We start from the raw sequence: 23730 nt of genomic DNA, 5'->3' as shown, positions 1-23730 counted from the left end.
TAAAGGGTGATGAAAAAGTAAAACAACTTGGAAAAAAGCTTATTGGAACTAGACTCAACAGATGAACCTGGCACAAAAGGACTTCCCTGCCTTGGCACAGGTCCCTCTTCAGAGATCATACAACTGTTTTGGAAATGACAGCAGCCCTCAGGCAGCTCCAACAGCCCAGTGCTCATGTGCTGCAGGACTCCACAGCCATGGCTTCCACCGGGAGGCCTGGCTCGTTTCCCCACCTTGCTCTTTGCTCCTATCCCAGTGTCTGGGGAGCAGACTCTGCAGTGCAAAATTAGGTCAGCCTCCCTACCCAGAATCAGCTCTTCTGCTGTCACAGTTTCTGCAATCTTCAGATGTACTAAAGCAGAAGGGCCACAAGAACATGAGTTTTCCAGCTTAGGAGCAATTGGGATTCACTGATTCAAATCACACAGGGAATGTTGCAAGTGGAAACAGACACTGCATTATATAACAATACCTGAGTAACTGAATAATGCCTGGTAGTTGCTTTATGTAGCTAATTACTTTAGAACACAAGTTACTTTCATTGCCCCAGTCTACAGAATTGTAGCAGAAAGCATTAAACAGCTTAAGGAATACTTAATACAGAGTGATACTGATCCAAAGGAAGAACTCTCTTCCACAAAAGCATCTGGCAAGGGGAGAAGGGAAGAAAAGAGAAGAATAAGCTGAGTGCTATTGCTATTAACAGCTATTGACTAATGCCTCCAGTCTGACCAAGCCTGAGGTTTCCCAAACCACCTTGTTCATTATTTCTGGGAACAAGAGAATTGAAGAATGAACAGCAGAAACCTCAAGAGACAGTAAAGGTGATGCACGTAAGCAGATATGTACAGTCTCATACAAAAGAGAAAACTGTCCTTGACATACTCATCTCCTGTCTCAGTTGCTGTTTTCTTTTCTCAGCTCTTAACACAAGTGATGCTCTAATAAACACACAGAACTGCTGCACAGATAATTCCCAGCTTTGCCACTCTGACCACAACACTTTGCTCCCTTTATTGCCCTTCATTTTATCACATCACATATCTGCAACAGGCCCTAATTTTCAAGCCCATCATGCTCTGCTTGTCCTAAATCTCACACAAAATTTTGAAAGCATTTTTCTCCTTCTACTGATCACTTTCCACTACTATTTTAAACATGCACTTTTTAATGTGCGCCATTAGCTTTGGAACAGGCTCCCAAAAAACATTAATGAAGCAATTTTGTTTTTTTCCTGATGCTTCCTTTTTCCAAAGGTGGTAGAATGTAGGTTGAAATGTCACAAATTCCCTGTATCTATATGCAATCTCTTTTTTACTTACGCAGCTCTCAGGGACAGAGATTATGTTTCTATTTCTGCATATAAAATGTACCAAGTCTCTGATCCACAGGAGCTGTGAACCATTGCAACAGAAAACATAATAACATGGATGGGGTATGCTTGCACCTAAATTTCATAAAGCACACCAAACAGGAACCTGCTATCTGCTGCTTTGGCTGCAGTGTTCCTCTAGCTCCTGCAGGTCACAGCACAGCCAAGGCCTTGCTTGGAGCATGGGTAGGAGGGAAAGCTCAGGCACAGAGCCCAGGGCAGCAGCAGGCAGGACCCTCTGCAGGCAGCAGCCCCCTGCAAATACTTCTCATCGCCTCTGTGCAGAGCAAAGGCATGTCAGTTGGTTTACATTATCTCAGTTTCTAAATTAAACCTCTTACCAGCAAGCTCAAAGCCCACAAAAGCCACCAGTTGGTTTTCATGTTAATTACATCATTCTCTAAGTCAGAAGAAATAGTAATTACTAGAAATGGTAATTACTAATTTAGTCTAGGCAGCTCTGTTGGAGCAGGAAATACATGCAGCCTGAACACACCTCCAAGGGAAGGCATTCTTCTCTCACTCTCTGTTTTTGCTCCCCAGCTATTCCAGATTATCTCCTTTCTTTTCAGTACTGGTATCCTCATCACTGCCATGGTGGGCAGCACAATCATGATGAGCCCTTCCCCGTCCTCCAGCCACAGCTTTCTCCTGAGGTGTGAAAGTTGCAGTGCACCAAGGCAGACAGAGGTCCCCTCTTCACTGTCCCACTGCCCAGGTGTGGGCATTAATAGATTCTCCTATGTAAAAAAATTGTGTTTCAAACCAATGGAGGCATGAATAAGATGCATTTCCAGAGAAGGAACTTTTAATGTTGCATCCCACACAGGACCAAAGAAACAAAAAAAGGAGTAGGGAATGGTTGCCCTTTCACTCTTTCATGAGGGATGTCTGAGTACAGCTCCGCTTGACTTGGTAAATACCAAGTACCTGCAGCAGAGAGCAAAGAGCAAACCATAACAAAGATTTTGTATCTTTTTCTTTAATAAATACCTTAATCTTTATCATGTGAAGACTTCACTGGAAAAGACTTTCAGAAGAGACTTCTTCATAAGGAATGAAGTTTTCTCACTGTCTGGGCATTGGTAGTATCTTTATATGTGTGTGCATAAATATACAGATTTTATATCAGTGATAATTGTCAGGAATAAAAGGAAAATAAAATAAAAAATAATAAGAAGGGCCAAAAGACCTTGTCTATGCAGAAGCTCTATGCCATGATGAAGAGCAGTCTTGTCATGACTAATTTTTCAGCTGATGGCTCATAAGAGGATGAAAGCAGTATTGAAGAGCTAATCTCCTGTGTCCCAGCAATTAACATGCACAAATATTAACATGGTTCATTACATGAGGATGATTACTTTGCTCATGACTCCTGGAGGGCCTCCCACAGAAGGGAAGTGAGGCAACTTACAGTGATGGAAGGAAGAAAAAAAGGCAGGGTCTGCTGACTGGTATTGGTGCAGTGTTGCCCACCTACTCATGAGCAGAAGAACTGGATTGTGAGCTGGGATCTTGCTCCAGTTCAGTTACAAGTCACTAGATTCTTCTCTTTAGGCTTCAGACACACAAGGGAGAATGTCTGCTATGCTTCTGCCCAAAATATCCTTCACTTACCTTCCAAAGACTGTGTGCTTCTTGTCCAGATACGCACAAGAGCGGAATGTGATGAAGCTAGAAAGAATAAAGATATAACAGTTACCACATTGTCCCACTGACCCTCAACAACAGCCAGTAATGCTTAAAAACACAAAGCGTCTGCAAACACTTTCGGAGAGAAGCCAAGCCCCTCTCCCTCTCTGGCTCCTCTCTGGAAGGCCTGCGGACCAAAGATCCTTTAACTCCTCAGTTTTGTGGGTTTCACCTGGATTTCTGGAGTTTTGGCTTCTCACTTTTCATCACACTAACATTTTTTAACAGTACTCCAAGACTGGGGCCTTGCAGCATGTCCAAAATTAATGTGAACATCTGCCTCCTTGGCCATGCAGGCTGGGAAGCTCATGCAGGGCAGGCAGACGTGCACCCTGCTTGGGAAGAACATTTCTTGTGCATGATGGGCAGCTTGTATCCAGCAAATAAAGTTACATGACAACAGTCTCTGCCAGTGTAAACTTCTGTTCTCTGGATATTTACTTTTTGCATTTCTCTTCCCTTAAACTGGCCTGTCAGTGATCCATTTCTCCTTTGGACAGAGCACACTCGTGCTCCAGATACAAACACCCCAGAAGAATACTTTAAAGTGTCAAAAGTAATTAACTGGACTTTTAATTTTGGGGGTTGTACTTTTAAATTTAAACATGGGAACTAAAACACTAATCCAAAGCAACCTTTACTACTAAAGCTTTTCTCTAAAGCTTGATGCTTCCTTGGAAGTCTTGGACTACAAATGTATGAGACAAAGGTTTCCACACTGTGGTCTGCAGACCACGATGGCCTGTCTTGGCTGGACATGCAGTGCTGGCTCTCCTCCCTGTCTCCATCTGTTACACTACATAGGAGACAGCTAAAAATATATAAGCATTCCAAAAGCACTTTTCCATATAAGCAACTGCCTCAGGAAGTTATATGATTGGAAATAGGAGCAGCTGTAATGTGCCAGACAGCATATTAAGATGTAGCTTGCCCTAGGAAAGCTTTGGGATACTGTGCAGAATGCAAACTCCTACATGGGATACACTTTATTCCTGGATATTGAACACTTAAAATCATCACATGGTCAGTTATGTAGCATTGTAATAAAAAATCCCTGAGAAGTAGCAAATGTACAGGGAAAGCTTCTCATCTGTCACTGCATTCAAAATAAAATTAAAGACAACAGAATTAACATAACTCAGGATGGTCCCAAAGAAGTCCTGAGCATTATTCAAGCATCACCCTGCAGTGGGGACTCAGCTCCCTCTGTTCTCTAGTGCCTGCCACCTATGGGGAGACCTATTTACAGAGTTCCTAAGGCTAGAGCCAGATGTGTCTAAGTGCTGCCTAGGAACCTTTATAAATATGGGCAGCTGGACTCTCTTAAGGACTTTATATATAAAGGAACTTTGAATTTCATTTGCAAATTTTAGAACATACAATCACATTTACAGCAGCAGATGATGTGACTCAAAATAGTACATCACTTATGGTCTCTGTAATTCTGTTATTAGAATCCCCCTCTTTTCTTTTTTTTTTTTTTTTTAAAGAAAAAAAAAGAAAAAAAAGGAAAGAAGCTTCTACTCTCCCCTAATTTAGCACGTGAGAGCTGGCAGTAACATTCAAATCCAAAATAAGTTGTACAGCAACTCAATCCAGCAAACTGCCCCACACGTGCTTAGGCTTAAGAATGTGAGTAAGCCTAAGAATGTGAGGCCCTGAGACAAGCCCTGGTGTTTAATTAAAGCAAACCACACTGCTGCACAGTTTACAAGCCATTATAACACTCAGCATCACGAACACGAAGTCCCCCTCCCTCCCTCCCTCCTCGGTGCCAAGACACAGTACTGTACACACACACACACTCCCTTACTCTTTCCTGGGGCTCCCAATAAAAGAACAATTTTTTATATTGCAGTACTTACAGACCAACCAATAAATAGCTGGCTCAAAGTGACACAGAACATTCTTAAATGACTGCAGGCAAACACCCATATTAATGTCACACATGAACATGGCCATTACAACTTTAGTATCTTGAAGTTTTCCCTCATTTTAGTCCCCATTCTGCTTTTGTACATTGGAAACAAAGTTATTCTCAATCCCAGATTGTACACTCTGCCATGTCTGGGTCTACACATTTCAGCAGAGCAGAACTGTTCTCATTTATTTAAAATCAGGTGATTAAAAAGAATATTCCCACAGAGTTTATGTTTCATCTAATTCCTTCAAAAAGTTAAATATGGAGCTAAATTTAAAGTGAAGAGGTTAAATTTAGAATGAAGAGGTGTGATGAATGATGATAATTATAGGGGAGGGACACTGACAAAACCAAACAAAAACTTCAAATCATTACAACAAAAAAGACAAATTATTGCTGATATATTCGACAGAATATTTCCCTTGACTGAACTTTAAAGAATAGCTCATAAAATGTCATTTTTCTTCTTAACAGAGTAAGACACAATGTCCAGAAGGAAAAAATAAAGCACAAAAAAACAAATGACTACTTACAACTGTGACTTGTTTGTGTTGGGTCCCGAATTTGCCATACTAAGGACACCACGTCCTGTGTGGGACAAATTGGGCTTGAACTCATCTTTGAAAGGTTTTCCCCAGTAAGATTCTCCTCCTTCAAAAAAAAAAAGAATGTTTGTTCTCATTAGTTTCTGGCTGTGTTTTGCAAGGGGCACTGACATTAAATTCAAGGTTTCCAGCACTTGCAGTCACTATGTGTTAATACACTGTTACCTCACCCCTAACATTAGGCCAGTATTTGAGCAGGACCTTGAAATCTGGTGTTTGCAACTGGCAACACATTTCTGTGCCCTCACACTATCAGCTGCAACAGACCACACTTTATCAACAGCTTTATGTATCCTGGGCTGAAGAACACTCAAGGATTTAATTTTTTTACTCCTGGTCCACCATGATTTTTCTCTTTTGAGACACTAAATCTTTAAAACTGGCTTCATGACAAAACACAGAGCAAAGAGTTACCAGTTTAATTGCACTCTGGATACAGCACTGCTTCCGGAAATGAAGTATCAGGGAGATGAAACACAAGCACAGAAACAACTCAGAATAGAGCTATAAACTCAAATGCTTAATCCCAGACTAAACAATGAAGAATGACGATATATGGTGCTCCCAATTAAAAGACAAAAATTAGATATTTGGACTAGATAGCTGGATGATGTGAACAATTAAATTTAGTGAAGGTAAAAGAATGATAAAATTGCATAAATCCCAGCCCTCCAAAACTGATTTCTGTGACTGCGGACAGAGAAAGGGTCCATGAGAACCCTCCTCGTGGCTGTCATTTTTACATTATTTATGACAGATCTGACATTTTCATTTGCACTTTCCTCCAGGATCATCCTTAATAAGAAAAACAAAGGCTGAGATGAGTCATAGTTTTACAGTCAAATCCATAATCTTGTTTGACAAACCATGAAAAAATATTTCACCTTAGGACAGTATTAAAAATAAACCAAACAAAACTATCCAAACAGGCAGCAAGACTTGTCCATCTGCAGAACTGGCTCAAGAGCCCTCCAGAGCAAGTGTATCACTGGAGAAGCAGCAGGTCAGGGAGGGATCTGTGGTGCTCCACAGCCACGTGCACACATAGAACAGAAAGCAATTTGATGGTATTGCTACAAACAGAAGCAGCAAATAAAACCAAGGAATGAATCAGTCTCCTACTAAAAACCTTAGCCAAAAAGTCACAAGAGTGCATTAAATGAGGAAAGAGTTTCAGATGATACCGTGAAAACAAAACATCACATATGGACAGCTGCAAGTGGAACTAAGTGAGAAATTCTGGAAGAAGCTGACCCACTTAAAAACCCAATTAATCATATTCAAAAGACCTATTAATAGTGTTGAGTCTTGCTTGCTCTGCAGTTTGACAAGAGGTGGCAAAAGGAGACAAACCCTGTAGGGATTTTCTGTAATCAGGAGTACAGCAGTGGTTACTTCAACAATCTCTGGCTACTGAATATTTTAAGATCAGCTAAATTACATCAGCTTGATGCCATACGCCAATCTTTTCCAGTAGTGGATGACAGGGATATGGTACAGTTGCAGGCAGCTCTAGAGGAGTTTGTGCTGTCTGAAGTTTTTAGAGGATACAGAACATGAGCACAGTCTGTTGAGATGGGACACAGCAGCAAGTGGCCAAACCTGTGAGTCTGCTACACCCTTCATGTGCTTCCAGCTGATGCTGGAATTACAGTCAAGCTGCTGAAAGAGAGTAGAATCAAGCCTGAAGCCTTCACTGGTCAGAAAAATAATTCAAAAGGAAAGAGAAAAATTGTGAATGACAGAGAGACTCTCTCTTTCTGGCACAACAAACAACCAGACCCAAGAGCTTGCAGACAGGAGCAATGAGCCATGATCTTTAGGTTCTGGAATATTTATTTTTGTATGATTTCACTTCGGATCATGCACTGCAGGTCAGAATTAATCTCATATGTATGAAAGCTAAGTTTGGTTCATTCCAGTTCTCTGGAAATAAGCACTAATATTTTAGCAGATAGTTACAGCCCCTCCTTTGTCTGCCATACCGCTGTTTCCAGGCTAATTCTGTCTGCCCAGGAGCTGCAGCAGGAGCAGGGAATGGCCTGTGCAGCATTTGCCTAAAAGGCCAGACATCCTGTGAAGGACATAACTGAAGTGTCTGTGGAGACCTGGCAGCACAGACTGGCAAAGGGCGCTGGAGACGCTGCAAAGGCACTCAGCAGAGCAGGCACGGCCTGGGGGGTTTTGTTGTTGTTTTGGTTTGATTTTTTTTAATGATTTAAAAAGAATACTTTTTTTTCTTTTTCAAGGAAGACCCCAAAGTATTCCCCTTAAATTAAAAATAGCCTGAATGTGCTTTTCATCAAATTCCTGCTAACCTCTGGAATTGTTCCAGGCTTCAAGTATCTGCTTGAAGCAGAACTAGACAGAACAAGTCAGAAGATGGCAAGTTACATCTATATAATTTTTTAATTACTGAAGCCCAGCATGACTTTCTCTGTGAAGATTAAGTACAGATCCCTCATCAGTCTAGGACCACGGCAGCACAGTGCCTAATGCTCAGCTGGAACAGGGATTTTACATTCTTACCTTTTGCTCTCCACATAAGAGCTCAATGTAAACTTGGGAAAACCACTCACAGGTTCCAAAACTATTAATAATTATGAGGTGTCTGTAAGTATCTACCAGATTTTAATGTGCTTATTCTCAACACAGTTGGGAGGTGTGGCTGTACGTTTTCTGAAAGCAGAATGGATGCAGACAGAGGAGGTGGGAGCACGGCAGTGTCTGGCTCCAGCCTTTTCATGTTACACTCCCTGTATGTGCTACAAAGAGAGGAGGCTCCTCCTGACACTCCCCAAATCTTCATCAGAGTTCACACAGATCTCTGCTGGCTATATTTGGAGTCACGATGATGCAAACCCCTCACCCCAATGCTGATGAACCAGCCTACAAGCAAAGCCCACGGAAAACAAGAACTGACTCTGGGTGTAGGATTCATGGCTGGCAGCACTGCCTGTCACTTCACCTCCCTCTCAGCTTATCTTCTGTCCAAGTAGAGCTGTGTGCCTACTGGACTTGCAAATGTTTCTCAGATCATATTACAAAAGTGCTGGAAAAGAATTCTGTGGGGTTCTGTGCTAAATATCAGTTCATATGGCAGCAGCTATGGCCCCAGCATGTACTGCCACTGGCAGAATTGGTGTAGGGAATAATTACAGCCTGCACATGGGAACCTCCTGCTTGCACAAAGAGAGATGTACACTTGGGATCAGCCACAGAAAAACACTGCCATTCAACAGCATTTAACCTGTACAGTGTCAATGCCTTCAGCAGTCAGAAAGAGTTTTTGTACAATTCTGTAAAATAAAAATCATGTGCCTACTCAGATACACATGATTCAAAGCTGCAGGAAGATGGGAGACAATTCCACACATTCTCCATTTAAAAAAAATTCTCTTAAATTGAAGATGTGTTTAACTGATTCTCACACAGATGAAATGAAACAGACCACACAGCTCTTAGAAAAGAACATTAATAATTTCTGTGGCTATCCAGAGTGGCAAGATATATTTAGCTTGTACTGAAGCATGGTTAGTTATTCAGTCTTGTATCTGCATCCTGTGCTGATAGTAAACAGGTGAACAGATCTAAACTGACATCCGAAGCAATCACACATTAGCAACTACACAGAAAAAAGCCATATTTTCAGATTGTCTTTTGAACTAAACCAGATTACTCTTTGGTAGTCTTTGTTCCTACTAAAAGCATATAATTTTTTTTTTTTTTTGAGGTACAATCACAGAATTTGTACAACTTTCTTGCAAAGAGCTGAGAGATGCATCTAAAGCTTCAGAAATATAGCATTCCAAAAGCCAGGTGTGGGCTGGGAATCATCATTCATGACAGTTGTGATTTTAAATAAATCCTTCCTTTTTCTGGCTTAAAAACTGCTAAGCACTGGTAAGGAAGTAGGAGGGTTCTGATTCACAAAAAAATGATGGCTTACTTTCTGTAATTTTCTTCTTGTCATTTGGAACAACGAGGTACATAATAACATCTGACACTTCTGTAGAGCTTTCCAAGTGAGATTCTGGAATCATTCTGCAAATATGAAAGCCTCAGCTCAGGCAGAAAGTGCCTCTCTCCTCTCAGATACGAAGACATGGTACCCAACCCCACAAACCCAAGAGTGGATTTGCAGAGGGCTGCAGATTAAAAGGAATATATTCTAGATAAAAAGGTCTTGCTCTTGTCCTTTTGCTGAGCTTCAATCATGCAAGAAAAAGGGGCTCTAAAACTGGTACAGTTTAGGAACTTGCCATCTTGGGAAATCACACTGCATTGATCAAGTTTGTCCAGAGTCCTTTGCTATTGACATTTCAGAGGAGCTCTTCTTGCTGCCAAACAAAAGGCAATTCCCATCTACCAGCAGTATTTCATCCTGGACTTCTACAGCTATAATGTGCCTCATTTGTGCCCTCCTGGATTCATAAATCACAGGCTGATTCATGATACCTTCCAACAGGTTGCAAGGAAGAGTAGCTGAGAAAAGCCTGTGCTGCTTTGAAAATGTGAGGCTTTGCATATAGTTCTCCCTTTTTCATACAAAAGGGTTAGGATATTAAACCTATTTTTTCTACATGCAAATTTTCTTCTATTATTTGGAACACTGAAAATACACAGCAGCTGCTCCACTTGCGCGACCGTGAGTTAGAATTACTCACAATGTTCAACCACTTACTTGTTATGAACAGCAGGAAAAAAAATACATCACAAATCTAAAATTCATTTTCAAATAATTAATCATTACAAAGAATGACCATGACTCAGCTTATTGCTCTGAGTACTGCCTCTATGGGTGGTTATTTTGCTAGAGAAGAAATAAGCTGCTGCACCACAATAAAATTTCTCCCAATAGTCTTATGAAACATTAAGGTGAAGGCTGTAGGAAAATGAGTCTGGTCCTCCAAACTGGTGTCAGCCTTGCAGGACTGTGTAACTGACTGCACTGGCAGTGCAGGTTTGACAGCTATGCTAGGGTAAAATTCTATTCTCCACTCTTTTCCCAGGGTGGTATCTCAACTCCCAGATGCCACAATGGAAATTATCCACCCTTCTCCATTCCCAGGTTAACCGCTGAGTACCAGGAATTAGTTGCCCTTCATGTGTCTGCTGGGTCACATTTACAACAGTCCAAAAGAGACTCAGAAAGGACATACTGGGGAGCTGAATAACAAACAACACAGCAAGGCTCAGGGCTGCTTACAGAGAGAACCGTTCACCTGGAGCAGCCATGGGAGGGGAACGGTCAGTGACAACCAGCTTGGCATTCACCCCAGTGAATGTTTCCAAAACACAAGCAACTCTTAATCCAGGTGAGCCAAAGCACAGTTACAGTCTGTGTATGTGTGACATATGACCTTCTGTCGTGGTGTACTAACTGTGCCCAAATCCAGCCAGAAGATGAACAGTCCTGGGCTTAGTTAGCAATGGAGTGGGTGAACATCTCAGCATCTGAGGGCTGCAACCATAAACCTGACACCCTGACACACGGGATGAATGTCAGATGACAGAAATGGTGGGAAGCTATTCAAACAAGTCTGTTCTAGTTCCTGAACTAATGAACAGGAATAATGAAATAAACAGAAGAAGAATATATACAGGCTTAATATATCTTCCATGTACAAGTTTAGAAAAGGTTGTATTTTTTTCAAAAAACAAACAAAAAGGCCAAATCTCTTAGCTAAAAAACATCAGTTAAAGCAGAAGGCTCTGTGTGGATGAGGAAACAAAGTATGTTCTTTTTTTCTGAAGTCTTCCTACAAAAGGTTCTAATAGAAACAGTTAATAATATTGACATTTAAAGGGTAACCTACAAATAGTCCTCCCTATTGCCAATTGAAATATCTGGGATGAAAGCCCTGTTCTGTTCTCATATGTTTCTCTGATATTACAGAAGTCAAGTTATTTACTTCTAAAGCCCATTTAATCTTACAGACTTTTTTTAGCTTTCAAAGGTGCATCTTTTTTTTCCTTTTTAGAAGCAGTGAGTCAAAAAAATACTGAAATCCCTTCCTGCAGAAGAAATAAAAAATGGGAATTTATCCTGCAAATAACAAACAGGCCCCAGGCAAAAAAAGGTACAAAGTACTGAATCCCAGTGCTTTACTCCAGAGCTTTCCCAAAGTGAATGCCTGCATTCACATTAATAATGCACAAACCAATGGACCAACATTTTTACAGCACGGGAGCCCAGGAGAGCATCAGTCCACCTGCCCTGCTCGAGCAGCTCCGCAGAGCTGAACCCTCCTCTGGCTGCCCTGCTGCCAAGGGAACATCAAGCCTCAGGTCTGGCCACCTTCTTACAGATCGAGACACACAAGTGGAATTTCTGCCTCACAGTCAAGTGCCCTGGATCTATCCAGTAGTCAGGAACAAATCCTGACAGACTACTTGCACTCTGTGAACTGTCTAAGCAGCTTCACTGAAGTATTAAACACAAAGGCATGACAGTTCAAGAGCAATCTACAGCCCACCAGGCTCTCTCCATTTCGATTTTCTTGTGATATTATATTCAACAAGCGATTAGGTAAAGACATAAAATTCAACTGTCTTCAAAAAATTAAAGCCATTCAGGTGCAAAGAAGACATTTGTACTGTTTGGACTCCACCACAATTGCAGCCAGTCTCTAAAAATCTGCAACACTCTTGTCTATTTGTGTTTACATTGTTCATTTCATTAGAACTTTAATAGTCCTGACAGATGTTTGCAAGACATCTCACCTGCGATATACTCATACTTAATTAAGAATGACAAGGAGGAAAACAAGATGGAAAATACTAGAGGTCATCAGACTCCTTTTTTTAAGTGAAAGAATATATGTAGGAGGATTTTTATTCTATGTGCTTATTAGCATTTCACTTCCTACTGGCAAAGCAGTGGAGCTGAGCTCTGCCCTTCAGAGCAGCAGTGATGCCAGTTCTCTGCCTCTGTTAACTGTGCTGTCTTACAGCACTTCTGCCATTTGCACAAATAGAAACAGGAATGACACCAGCAAGTTAATTTTCATTCCACAGCAGGATCTGAACTCCACCCTGCAAGGGTGAGAGGTGTCTGAGTCAACCTATTAAATCTCTCCCATCTCCTGACACCTCTTTAATTTCTCATTTCAAAAGATGTTCCTAATTATGTCTTTCGGGATTTGAACCAAAACCTTCCATATAAAAAAATCAAATCACGTTTGACAGTCCAAGCATAGATGGTAACAATTCTTGTTAATGGGTTTTTGCCATCAAAACACTGAACCTTTAACTAGTCTCAAATCCTGCAACTCTTGATTATTGCATACACTACAAGTAAAGTTGTTCGGCAACTCACTAACATAATTTACAAAGTAAATAGAGCTGAAGTATTTAAGCAGGTGAGGAGCTGGGGATGCTGGTGACAGCCACAAGTGGGCAGATAGAAGGTGCAAGTGGAAAATGAGCAAATTTACAGCAGTGGCCAGAGGTATTCCATGACCTGTGGTGGGCAATGCTCTGACACCCTCCAGCTGCTCTGCCTCCTGACCATTCCTGCTACAACTCATCCCAGATCTCCAATCAAGGGAGAAAGAACAGGCAGAAGAATTTTGTAGCAGTGATCCCAAAAAGTTAGAAAAAGAGCAGCTTGGGCATTACAAGGCAACTAGCTGGGAGAACAAATGGTGTCTGACCAATCATCAATTCCGAGGCAGGTCTCAAATATTTAATTAACACTGAATTTGAAAGCAACTTTTCATGAATGTGTTTCTTTCTTTGTTCTTTGCCCTGGAAGACCAGCTGTAAAATCATAATAATTTTAATTTATTTATTTTCTGAAAGAAGGAAGCAAAACCCACAAGAATTCTGCATGGAAGGGTGCCCAACCTTTAGACTGAGAATATGTCAGATGAAATTTTGAACACAGTCAACATAGTCATAAAAATATATCAATGAAACCTCTGTTTTAAAGTAAACACAATGTACCACATTTCAACATTCAGAAAATTTTAATTTTAAATTGTCTTGAAGTAAATGTAACAACAAAGCCCATAAAGTGAGAACAACCTACTTGATTCAAACTCAACCTTACCTGTTCCTGTTCCAGTTGGATCACCTCCTTGGATCTGCAGAAGTAAAATTAAATCAGTGTTACATATGCATCTGTGTGAAAGACATTAAATACAAACCATAAAAGCCAATTCTGCTCAATTTTCTGCCTTCTATGTTGTGTCATGTTGAGAAGTCAGCATCAAGGAAACCATTACTACTTATTCAGAGCTTGTTTATCAGCTAGCTGTCATCCCTAACATTGCTCATCCCTAGGCAGAATGGCAGTTTTATAAAAATAATAGGTCTTTTATGAGTAAATAGGGAAAATAACCAATCTCAAATGGGTTAACCAGATCATCCTTTCTATTATGTGCTGAATCAGAACCTGCATTTTAACTGATGATGCACTGCTTTTGGAATTGAAAAGGCTTTACATTTTGCTACCAACATGATGGGAAAGCAAGAAAAGAGGAAATATGTAATATTTTTGTTCTATGTCCAGCAGGAAAAATCCTCATGTGAAACCAATCTTTCAGTAACAAAATTAATTACATGTATTAATCACTGTACATGCAGGATCTACAGAAATAATATTCAGTGTTTTAATGCCAGTGGAGGGAACATGACACAATCAGTTTCAAAGCAACAGCACACAAGCACAATTTTAGTTGTGAGTTTAACTATGAGCACATACACAGTGCTGTCAAAAGAAAAAAAGCTTTTTGTAGGATGACAGGACAGAATGTAACATCCAGTGGTGTTCCTTGTGAGCTGTGCTCTGCTTTCAGGATCAGGCTGTTAATTCTTCTGAAAGGAAGTTACAGGGCAGCTACAATATCCGAAGCCTGGATTGTAACTATGTAAATAAAGATCTTTGGCTACCAAAGACACAGTTCTGGAACACAAGGTGCTCTTTAACTCCTTCACAAGAAAGCCTGGGCACCCAGTGATGGAGCACACTAGGAAAGGATGTTCTGATAATATCCAAGTACCACAACCTGAAACAGAAATTCAGATGCCTGCTAAAGTTTCACATCTGAATGGGATTTCAACAGACCACAATATTACTTATCCAAATTAGCATTTCCCTCTCTCCCCCCTTCTGTTCATTAACCACCCACCCACATCTTGGGGAAGATAACAAGAGCCAAGGCAATGAATCTTCAAGGCTTGGTCTGGAATGCCAGCAAATGCAGTGCTGAATGCACTGAACTGATGCTCTGAGAGACAAATGTTAACCAGACAATTGTTAGTAACACACAAGTACACACGGCATAGGTTAGGACAACCCTCATCCTGATGTTATATTTAATACACATCTCTTGCAAGTTGTCATGCATGGAACAACCTAAACCTGAGATCAATTAAATAGATGGAATATTTTGACTACATCCCATATTGTGCATTACACAGGAGTTTTTTAATACTCACCACAAAATTCCGAATTGATCGGTGAAATATTGTTCCATCGTAATAATTCTTCTTGCATAATTTGATAAAGTTTTCACATGTTCGGGGTGTCTGAAACACAACGGGAGGTTTTAATTAAGCACAGCCTTTGAACAATCGTTACAGTGGTTACCATAATCACTTTCCATTTGTGCTTACAACTAAGCAAACATGCAGGACTCAAAGAGGATGAAGGCTCTGTCTACAGGAAAAAGCCTGTAATACACCTTCTTTTAAGGAACACTGGAGAGACGCACACTGTGGTAAATAAATTAAACGCAGAGCTTCCGATTAGCACAAAGAAGTGTTGAACATTAGCTCAGATAACAGGAGTTCCCACTTGATCCCATGATGGTGAACACAGGTAAGCTCAGAGAATTGCAAGTAACTGAGTTCCAGCAGTGCATTACAATCCTGTTCCAAAGTGGGGTTTCTAGTACTGAAAAATGTTAATTTACCAGAGTGAGAAAGAACCTGACTCCTCTGCTCCACATTTCAAAGCAAGCACATTGAAGCTAAGTGGGAGAGAAGCGCTTGGTCCTCCTCACCACTTGGAAGTAACAATGGGACTGACCCAAGTCACTAGGACACAGGAAAAATTAAAGAAACCCAAATTTTTTCAAAATTCTAAATAAAAAAAAAAGATGCGAAATGTATTGCCAACTTCTAATTCACTTTTACAGCACAAAACAGTACCTTCTGAAAAGCTTTACTTTCCCACCTAATCATCCTTCCACTGTAATTGTATGGATTCTCTTCTCTGCAGCACTAAGACACCTTCAGACATACAAACACAAGTACAGAAACAACCTGTTTTCTATACTTGGACATGTTTTCCAGCCCCACTGTGAAATGTGTGCATACATCTATTTCAGTTTTACAAAAGAATACATCTGAGTTCTTACAGGCCTTAAAAACATCCTTATTGTTGGATGTGCTGGCAAGTAAAGGCCCAGCATGAGCTGCAATGGCTGAGAGTGAGCACACACAAGACTTGTCTTTGTGAAAGGCACCAATTCACTTTGCTGTGCTGTGACATCACTCTAGGTCTGGGAACTGCTGAGGGACAGAGACTGAGCCATGCAACCTGAAGTGATTTAAAAACAAAAAGAAAGGCCAGCCTGATTATAATAATTTAAGGATGCAATAATTGCTATCTCTTGAAAAGCCAGTCCATACAAGTATTCATCAGGAAACCTACAGAACTTCAGTTTTCTGCATTTTCTCATCTGAAACACGATCATTCTTAACCCTCTTTATTTACACTGAATTGTCTCTTAATTTTTCAAACAAACTTTACCTGACATTATAAATTCTCTATATTGATTCCTTAATTACTCAGATGACAATTGTCAGCAGAGCCACAAGTGAAAAAATTAGCAAATTCTAATCTCACACCAGCCACTATTTCACATTTCTTACTGAATTCATTACTGAGTTAAATGGTAATGGTACCATAATGGTTTTATGGTAGAATGTCACCAAGACATGTACTTTGGTGGCATCCTGAGGGCAACTCATAAGTAACTATATTCCATAAAAATTGTATCAAGCAACAGGAGGTTTTCCTAGAGTTTCAACATTTATATTAAATGTGAAACTTCTTCCTTCGAATTCAACATACATGCTTTAAAATCATCTTTGTACTTAATCTTTCTAGTAAAATTCAACCCCTGAGGAATCACTTGTGCAGCATATGCTTCCTTTATAAGACAATATCATAACAACCTTGATCCTATTGTTTTGCTATTAGTTATTACTCATGGAAAATGTCAGTAAGGACAAAAATAAGTTTTAAACATTTCTTTATGAATCAGAAATGGAATCAGCAGCTTTTAGCCTAAGGCACTTTATCTCATGAGAGCCAAGCACTCTGGAGAGAGAGATATAGTTAATAAGTTCTCAAGGGGGAATACAGCAACCTGTAATTAATTTTTTACAAAAAATGAAACCAGGCAAAAGACTGGGTCCCCTAGGAATGGACACCAAATCATTTTAAATTTGCACAAAGTTGATAACCCAAAACAGATTTCCTATTTATTTTCAAAACACGATTTGTAAATTATACATCAAAAAATCTGGCTCTAGTAATGTATTTTTTATGCAAGACCTGTACTGACCCTTCTCTCTAAATGGATTTCTAGCTATTAAACCCTTTCCCAGAAATAAGCTTTTCAAATGCAACTTCAGAAATATTTAGTATACATGCAATAGTCATTTCATTGCAAGGTTTTCTTTAAATAATTGCCACCAAATTGGTTCCCATGGTCACCTCATGCATCACAGAGACACATTTGGCAGGTAAACAGTTCCTTAGCAACATAACCACTACCTTTTATAGTGCTTTTTACTAGACACAAATAAGAAGGTTTGCATTCAATTAGTAATAAACCCCAGTTTCAGTCATGCAGTAGATCTAGAATATCTGGCTCAGATTATCTGATTTATTTAAAGCAGTTAATGTTCTTGCCAAATCTCACACTGCCAAGCACATTTCAGGGATTTTTTAAAGCAGCATCCTGTCCAAAGCAGGAGAAAAAGGCTTGGGGTTTATGGGGAAGGTGCAGATCCTCAGTAATGAAGTTGTGTTCTGCACTGGCCATACAAACAAGGCCAGACTTTGAAGCCTTTGTTCCAACTACAAAGACTGATGACAAATAAACATAAACAAACCTGACTTTGTTACTTGATCTAAGATCTTGTGGCAGATGTCAGACTCCCAGTCTCTGAATGCAAAGATGTCTCTCCCTCTTCAGAAACTTCCTGCACACCACTTGCATCACACCATTTCTAAAGTAGGAGGGGATGGTCAAGGCATCTGGAAATGCAGGAGGCAATGCCGGTTTCTTGTTCTCTCACCACTGACTCTGTTCTCTAGGCTCTCTTTTTAGTTCTGGCTGGTTTTGTCTTAAACTGGCCTCAACAGCAACAGCTAATTTTTCTCTCTTTATCCCTTTTACATTCAGCAGGAAATTACTTAAATAATTTTATTCTGCTGACTATGACTTAGACCTATATGTAAGGAAGTCAAGGGAAAAATGCCGCTTGATCTGAAATCCACTGTTTTAAACCTACTGCAATATCTTCTCAGAATGATGCACTGACAGTCCTAAAAAGGAAAATTTAAGATTTGTGGAAGGCTTTTCTGACTAAAGAGTGTGGTAGGACAGCCCTGACAAATCATCCTTTTCTTAGGTCAAATTGGGACCATGTAAGTGAATGCAGGGTCTCTATGATGTCCTTAGAGCTTAAAGACACTTCTCTTTCCAAATGACAAACAGTAAGAAGAAAAATTTTATTTATACCAAAAATGAGTCACCTGCTCCAACTGTGCTCCCTATTTATTTTGTAGATGCCAGATAACTGTCTTTCAAATGCTGAAAATTCACACCAAAGACAAGCAGTAAAATTTTAATAAATGCTTTGAGACAAGAATCCAGAAGAGCACTTATCCCAGAAGATGCCACAAATGTTTTGCTTGGCTCACAGATATATATATATTTAATGGGGCCACAGCCCAATGGTTTTTTAAGTAGGTTTTAGTCTCCATTTAGCTAACACACTCAGTAGGTAACTCTGCTTGGAAACACGAGCACTCTATCAGTTACTATGCCCAGACAAATTTCAGAGTTAAAGAGAGATTGCCACAAACAATGACCTGCAAAAATAGCATTGACAGGACACTGTGAAAGCGTGATACTCAGAGAACACTGAAAAAAGGAATATACAATTTAGAAAACCAAAGCAAAACAGAAAAAAGCCCTGACTGCTTACTATAAGCTTCTAGGATAAATGCAGATTTTATCTGAGCCAATTTCAGTTTCCATTTTGCCAGCAAGGGTGGCTCCAAGCCAAGTAAAATTCATCTCTGCTGCTGCAACCTGACACCTGAAGGGTGGGACCAACCAAGCCAGGTCCGTATCTGATTTCTCAGTCTGCAGCTGTCCTTTCTCTTTATTACAATGGGTCATTACATTTGTAAAAGTTACCTTAACTCAGAATCTGTACTGGGCAGCAAAAAGCCAAACAGGAGATGAAAAACCTGCAGCACTCCTGTTGCCAAGGTGCGGGAGATGGGGAAAGAGGGGAGAGCTCCTGAGTTGTTGCCATGACTGCAAGGAAAAAGGCTTTACTATGTGAAGAGCTAATCATCTCAAAATGCTCCATCCCTTGAGGATGTGCATGAACCTTGAAGGGAAATTTCACACTAAGCATTCAGAAGCTGTCATTTGCACATCTGTATAATTTTCTTGTGCTAATTCCATTTCCCTTTTATTTCTTTTTTTCTCTCTAAATTGGATGAACTGTAGTAGTGGCACTAAACTACAGAGCCTTGCTATATGCTCATTAACCCTATGTTTCAAAGCAGGAAATAATGAAAAGCTCATTCCTCTCAAATTAAAATTGCATTCTACAGCCTTCATCTTATCATACAAATGCCAGATTTCTGCTACTAAGAGGCATGAACAAGTGATGGAAATTTCTAAAGCTTCAAACGAAGCCTTCCAATTTCTTAACACAGATCTCCTTTAAAATGCAAGGTGGATTTTGTTTTGCTTTAATCCATTTACGTACTTGTACACAGATTTTCAATCTTGTAATTGTTCATTCAGCAACTCTTATAATGCATGAGCCCATAAAGAGGTGATTTGGTAAGGTTTAAACTCAGTTTCCCCCCTACCTTTCAATCTGTAGTACTCAGCCTACCCATCAAACAGAAAAGAACTCAGCAATAAAAGCTTGGATTTGGGACTTACAGCTAAATGCAATGGTACAATTTCAGGAGCCATCATCTATCCGGTACAAGTGTCTGTTCCCTTCTCTAAGCCATGGAAAGAAACATGTACATGTTTCAGTGTCCAGTACTGTTCTGGAAGGCCATTTAAACCACCCTGTTTCACTTTGCACCAATGAACTATGAGCACATTCCATTTGTTTCACAGCAAGAGGCACAAGAAAACCCAAAACTCCACAAAGCCCACTGCAAGAGCATGGGAAGAATTTCACTGTGGGAAGCCCATGACATTTTGTGCAGGAGTAACATTTATTCCAGACCTAAACACCACTCCCTGCCAGCTCCACTTTCCTTCTAACAGTTCCCCAGTGTGAGAGAGGGACTGAGCCAGTGACAGGTGATGGTGGCAAACAACAGCTGCCTACGGTGGTTCAGCTCAAGAAAGCCACAGTTCATGTAATGGACACAATTCTCAGTCTGGCTATACCAAGAGCAAACGTATTCAGGCAATTTGTGATCCGTGATCAGAAGAGCACAGTTCCAGAGAGTGAGCACTGGGAGACATGAAAGCATTGGGGCACCGTGGGGTAAAACCCTCAACCAGACTCCTACTGATAATAAAAAGAACCAGAACAAGCTAACTATGCCCTGGGAAATAGATTGCTGACTTGATAGCAAACATTTGCCTATTTTGCTACCTCAAAGCCTCCAAGTTTGCTTAGAACAAAGAGCAGAATTAATGCATTCTCATTATGCAGAAACTCACTGTAATTTAATCAGCTATTTAGCAAAGACTTCAGCAGATAGCTAAATTTCACTTTTAAAAGGCATTTCTTCCACAATACTGACGTTCATGATGTTACTGAAAACTTTTCTGAAGTCTAAGCAAGATGCTCAGCTTAGACAAGATACCAGTAAAAAGATGACACACTTCAGTTTTACTTCTCACATTTTTGCAAACACAGGGACAATCAATCAGTTTAGCTGAGCACAACTCAAACTAAACAAGGCATCTAATTCACTCATCTAATTTGTCAATGTTAACTACTACTTCTCCAGAGGCAGAGTCAGCCACAGTTACTACTTTTCCTCTAACTTATAATTAATGCAGTGGTAGAAAAGAAAACAATCCTCTCCCCACCTCCCTGCCCCCTCCAAATTTGTCATCACCCAAGGGTTAAGGAGCTTGTCAGACAGCACAGTGCAGGGCTGGGTGCTGATGAGGATGCACTGGTAAGCAGGACAGCACAAGTGGGTACAGTCTAAACGAGGATGCAACTTTAATTGCTCAAGCAATCTCCAGCAGCTTAAAACTTGGAGTAACGCAGGTCCCACAGCGGCTCCCTGGCATCTCATCAATCTGCAGCTGCCTGCACATAAATTCCACCTTTTCAGAAGATGCAACCTGTAACAATTTCCACGCTAGACAGAGAAGCTCTGCTAGCTGTCAGCTTCCCAAGGTCACCCTGCTCTCATCAGAGCAGCCAAGGTACAAACAAGAAACACGTCAGAGAAAGATGAAGAGCAGCAGCTGTGTAACTCCAAACCACCCACCTCATCCTTGGGTTTGGGATCACTAAGCGGCAGACACAGCTGGTATGGGATGCCTGCACCTCATGTCTGCAAATGTCAGAAATCAAGGGGCATGATCCAATAACAATCAATTCCCTTCCCAGATCCAGCTTGCCAGGGCAGCTGGGAAGGCAGGAAAGGTCCAAATATGCAAAATACCTTTCCACCAATTACTCAGTGCAAAAGGCTGCCAGGAAAACACACAGACAGCCCAGGGCAGCAAGGACAGGTTCATGGAGAGGTGGCTCAGCATATAAAGCTGTGGGAATAAGGAGGAAGGAGGGACATTCAAAAGGATGATGTTTGTCTTCCCAAGTAAACATAATGGTGATGGAGCCCAGCTTTCCTGGGGATGGCTGAACACCTACTTGCCCTTGAGAAGTGGTGAATTAATTCCCTATTTTGCTCTGGTTGTGTGTGCAGCTCTTGCTTTACTTGTTAAACTGCTTTTACCTCAGCCTGCAAGTTTTCCCCTTTTCTGATCCTCTCCCCCATCCCATTGATTGGGGAGTGAGTGAGTGGCTCTGTGGGGCTTAGGTGCAGACTGGAGTTAAACCAGGACAGGGTGTTATGCCCCTAAAGTTAAAACTATTAAAATATCAGCTTCCAATCACTTAGAACAACCTAGTTCATCCAGACAGCTGGGCAGAGCCATCCTACTCTCAGCCCCAAAGAGCAGTAGATCTGTCTGCTATTATACCACTTGGAGGAAAAAACACACCATGAAGTAACATCATTATCCCTAACAAAAATTTTTTAAAAACATATCCAGCTCTTCTACTGGAAAAACACAGCTTAGTTTGTTCTTAGTTTCCATTGACAAGAACTCCCAAAGTTAAGAGTTGCAGCTCTTCCTATTATAATGGCCTATTTTGATAAAAAATTATGAAATAAGCCATTACAACCATACCAAGACCACTGTACTTCATCCCTCCAAATCTATTACCAAATGAACAGATACTAGTAAAACAGCAGCCAGTTATTTCCCAGACAGAGCCAATATCATACTGACAGAAAGCAAGAATGGAGGTTTAAATCTGAAAGAAAATGTGAGATTCGGGAACACTGGAGAACCTCATCGTGCCAAGAGGTCAAAGGATTTTTTCAGCAACTCACTTCTTTGCCACTGGAAATGGATAAGAAGTTTACAGGCTTCTGATCTTCAGAACAGTCCCTCACACAAAAGGAGAGATGATTTCAAAGAACAGCGGCTGGATTACACATTTATAGATCACAGGCATATTTAACAGGTCAGAGGGCCTAAAAAGATTAAACCACCAATGTTTGTAGAGTAACGGCTTCTTTGGAAAGCTATGCCAAGACATCATCATTAAACAGAGTTTGCTAGGCCCTAAAACCTCAAAAAGCATTTGTGGAGTGTCAGATAGAGCTTTGAAATCCATCTCACATTCTTCTTTGTTTTGCCATCTTGCCCTTATAAACCTTAAAGTACTAAACCTGAGAGAGAAGTGAATTTATAAAACCTGCTGTGGCATCTACAGATTAGTATTTGATTACAGCTCTTGGTATGTGTTGAAACAGCAGATCATCACCCCACTTGTGTGGACTCACCCAGAAGAGAAGGGAGATAGAACATCAAACCAGGGTCTTCTGGAGCATTACATTTACATATTTATTTATATGTTGATATATATTTTTAAAAATGGCTGCTCCACCACCTACAAGGTAAAACTCCATCACTACAGTGACTAATACAGCAGAATACACATGGATAATATGCAGTTGTTCCCAGCAGCATCCTGATTTAAAGCAACTGAAAGAACTTGAGAAGACTAGAAAAATCACAGTAAATAAAATACAAGAAATTCAGTGATATGCGTGGCCTTTCATCAGTTATTTCTTCAGAATTTATGTTTGACATGCATAGAACTAGAACTGACAGAATAACACTTGTTGGATGTTGTTAAATCTTCTGTACTTGCCAGAATTACTTCTGGCAAGTAGAATTTTTGTAAATTTTTATCCAATTAGTGTATACAACAAATGTTGCTTATGTGCAGCTGAACTCAGCTTCCTGGAAAATGTCCCTACAAATGGCCATCTGATCAGTCCCCATCAGGAGGAACATACTGTATCTGAATAAGACAATTGGGAGAAAAACAAAGGACCAAAAAAAAGCAGTAGGCACATTGCTGTGATCCCAAGAGAGAACAGTACCTTTGCTCATGTGAGGCACAAATTCAAAAGGGTGGGAAAAAATCCAGCTTATCTTCCAAAGTCTTTTTATTGCCTTTTTTCAGGTCAATGATTGAAACCACACACCATTCTTCTGGAATCTGAGTGAAGTTTTCTGGTGCTCTGAACAAGTGATCTCAAAACACTGAAAATACCTGGATTCTAGTCCTAT

General features: G+C 40.4%; 1 protein-coding gene across 1 annotated transcript in view; it reads right to left on the bottom strand.

Annotated features, from left to right (window-relative positions):
• PPIL2 (peptidylprolyl isomerase like 2) overlaps window positions 1-23730 on the bottom strand; it is a 66202-nt gene that overhangs the window by 8619 nt on the left and 33853 nt on the right. Inside the window, exons 13-16 of the mRNA XM_058851683.1 lie at window positions 15038-15127; window positions 13647-13680; window positions 5519-5636; window positions 2990-3046 (exon numbers count right to left, since the gene is read on the bottom strand). Of these exons, the coding sequence (XP_058707666.1) occupies window positions 2990-3046; window positions 5519-5636; window positions 13647-13680; window positions 15038-15127 (299 nt within the window). The remainder of the gene's footprint in view (window positions 1-2989; window positions 3047-5518; window positions 5637-13646; window positions 13681-15037; window positions 15128-23730) is intronic.

Source organism: Poecile atricapillus, chromosome 16 (assembly GCF_030490865.1).
Source record: "Poecile atricapillus isolate bPoeAtr1 chromosome 16, bPoeAtr1.hap1, whole genome shotgun sequence".
NCBI classification, from domain to species: Eukaryota; Metazoa; Chordata; class Aves; order Passeriformes; family Paridae; genus Poecile; species Poecile atricapillus.
Note: the sequence above shows the minus strand (reverse complement) of the source record. Positions and strands in the feature narration are given on the sequence as shown.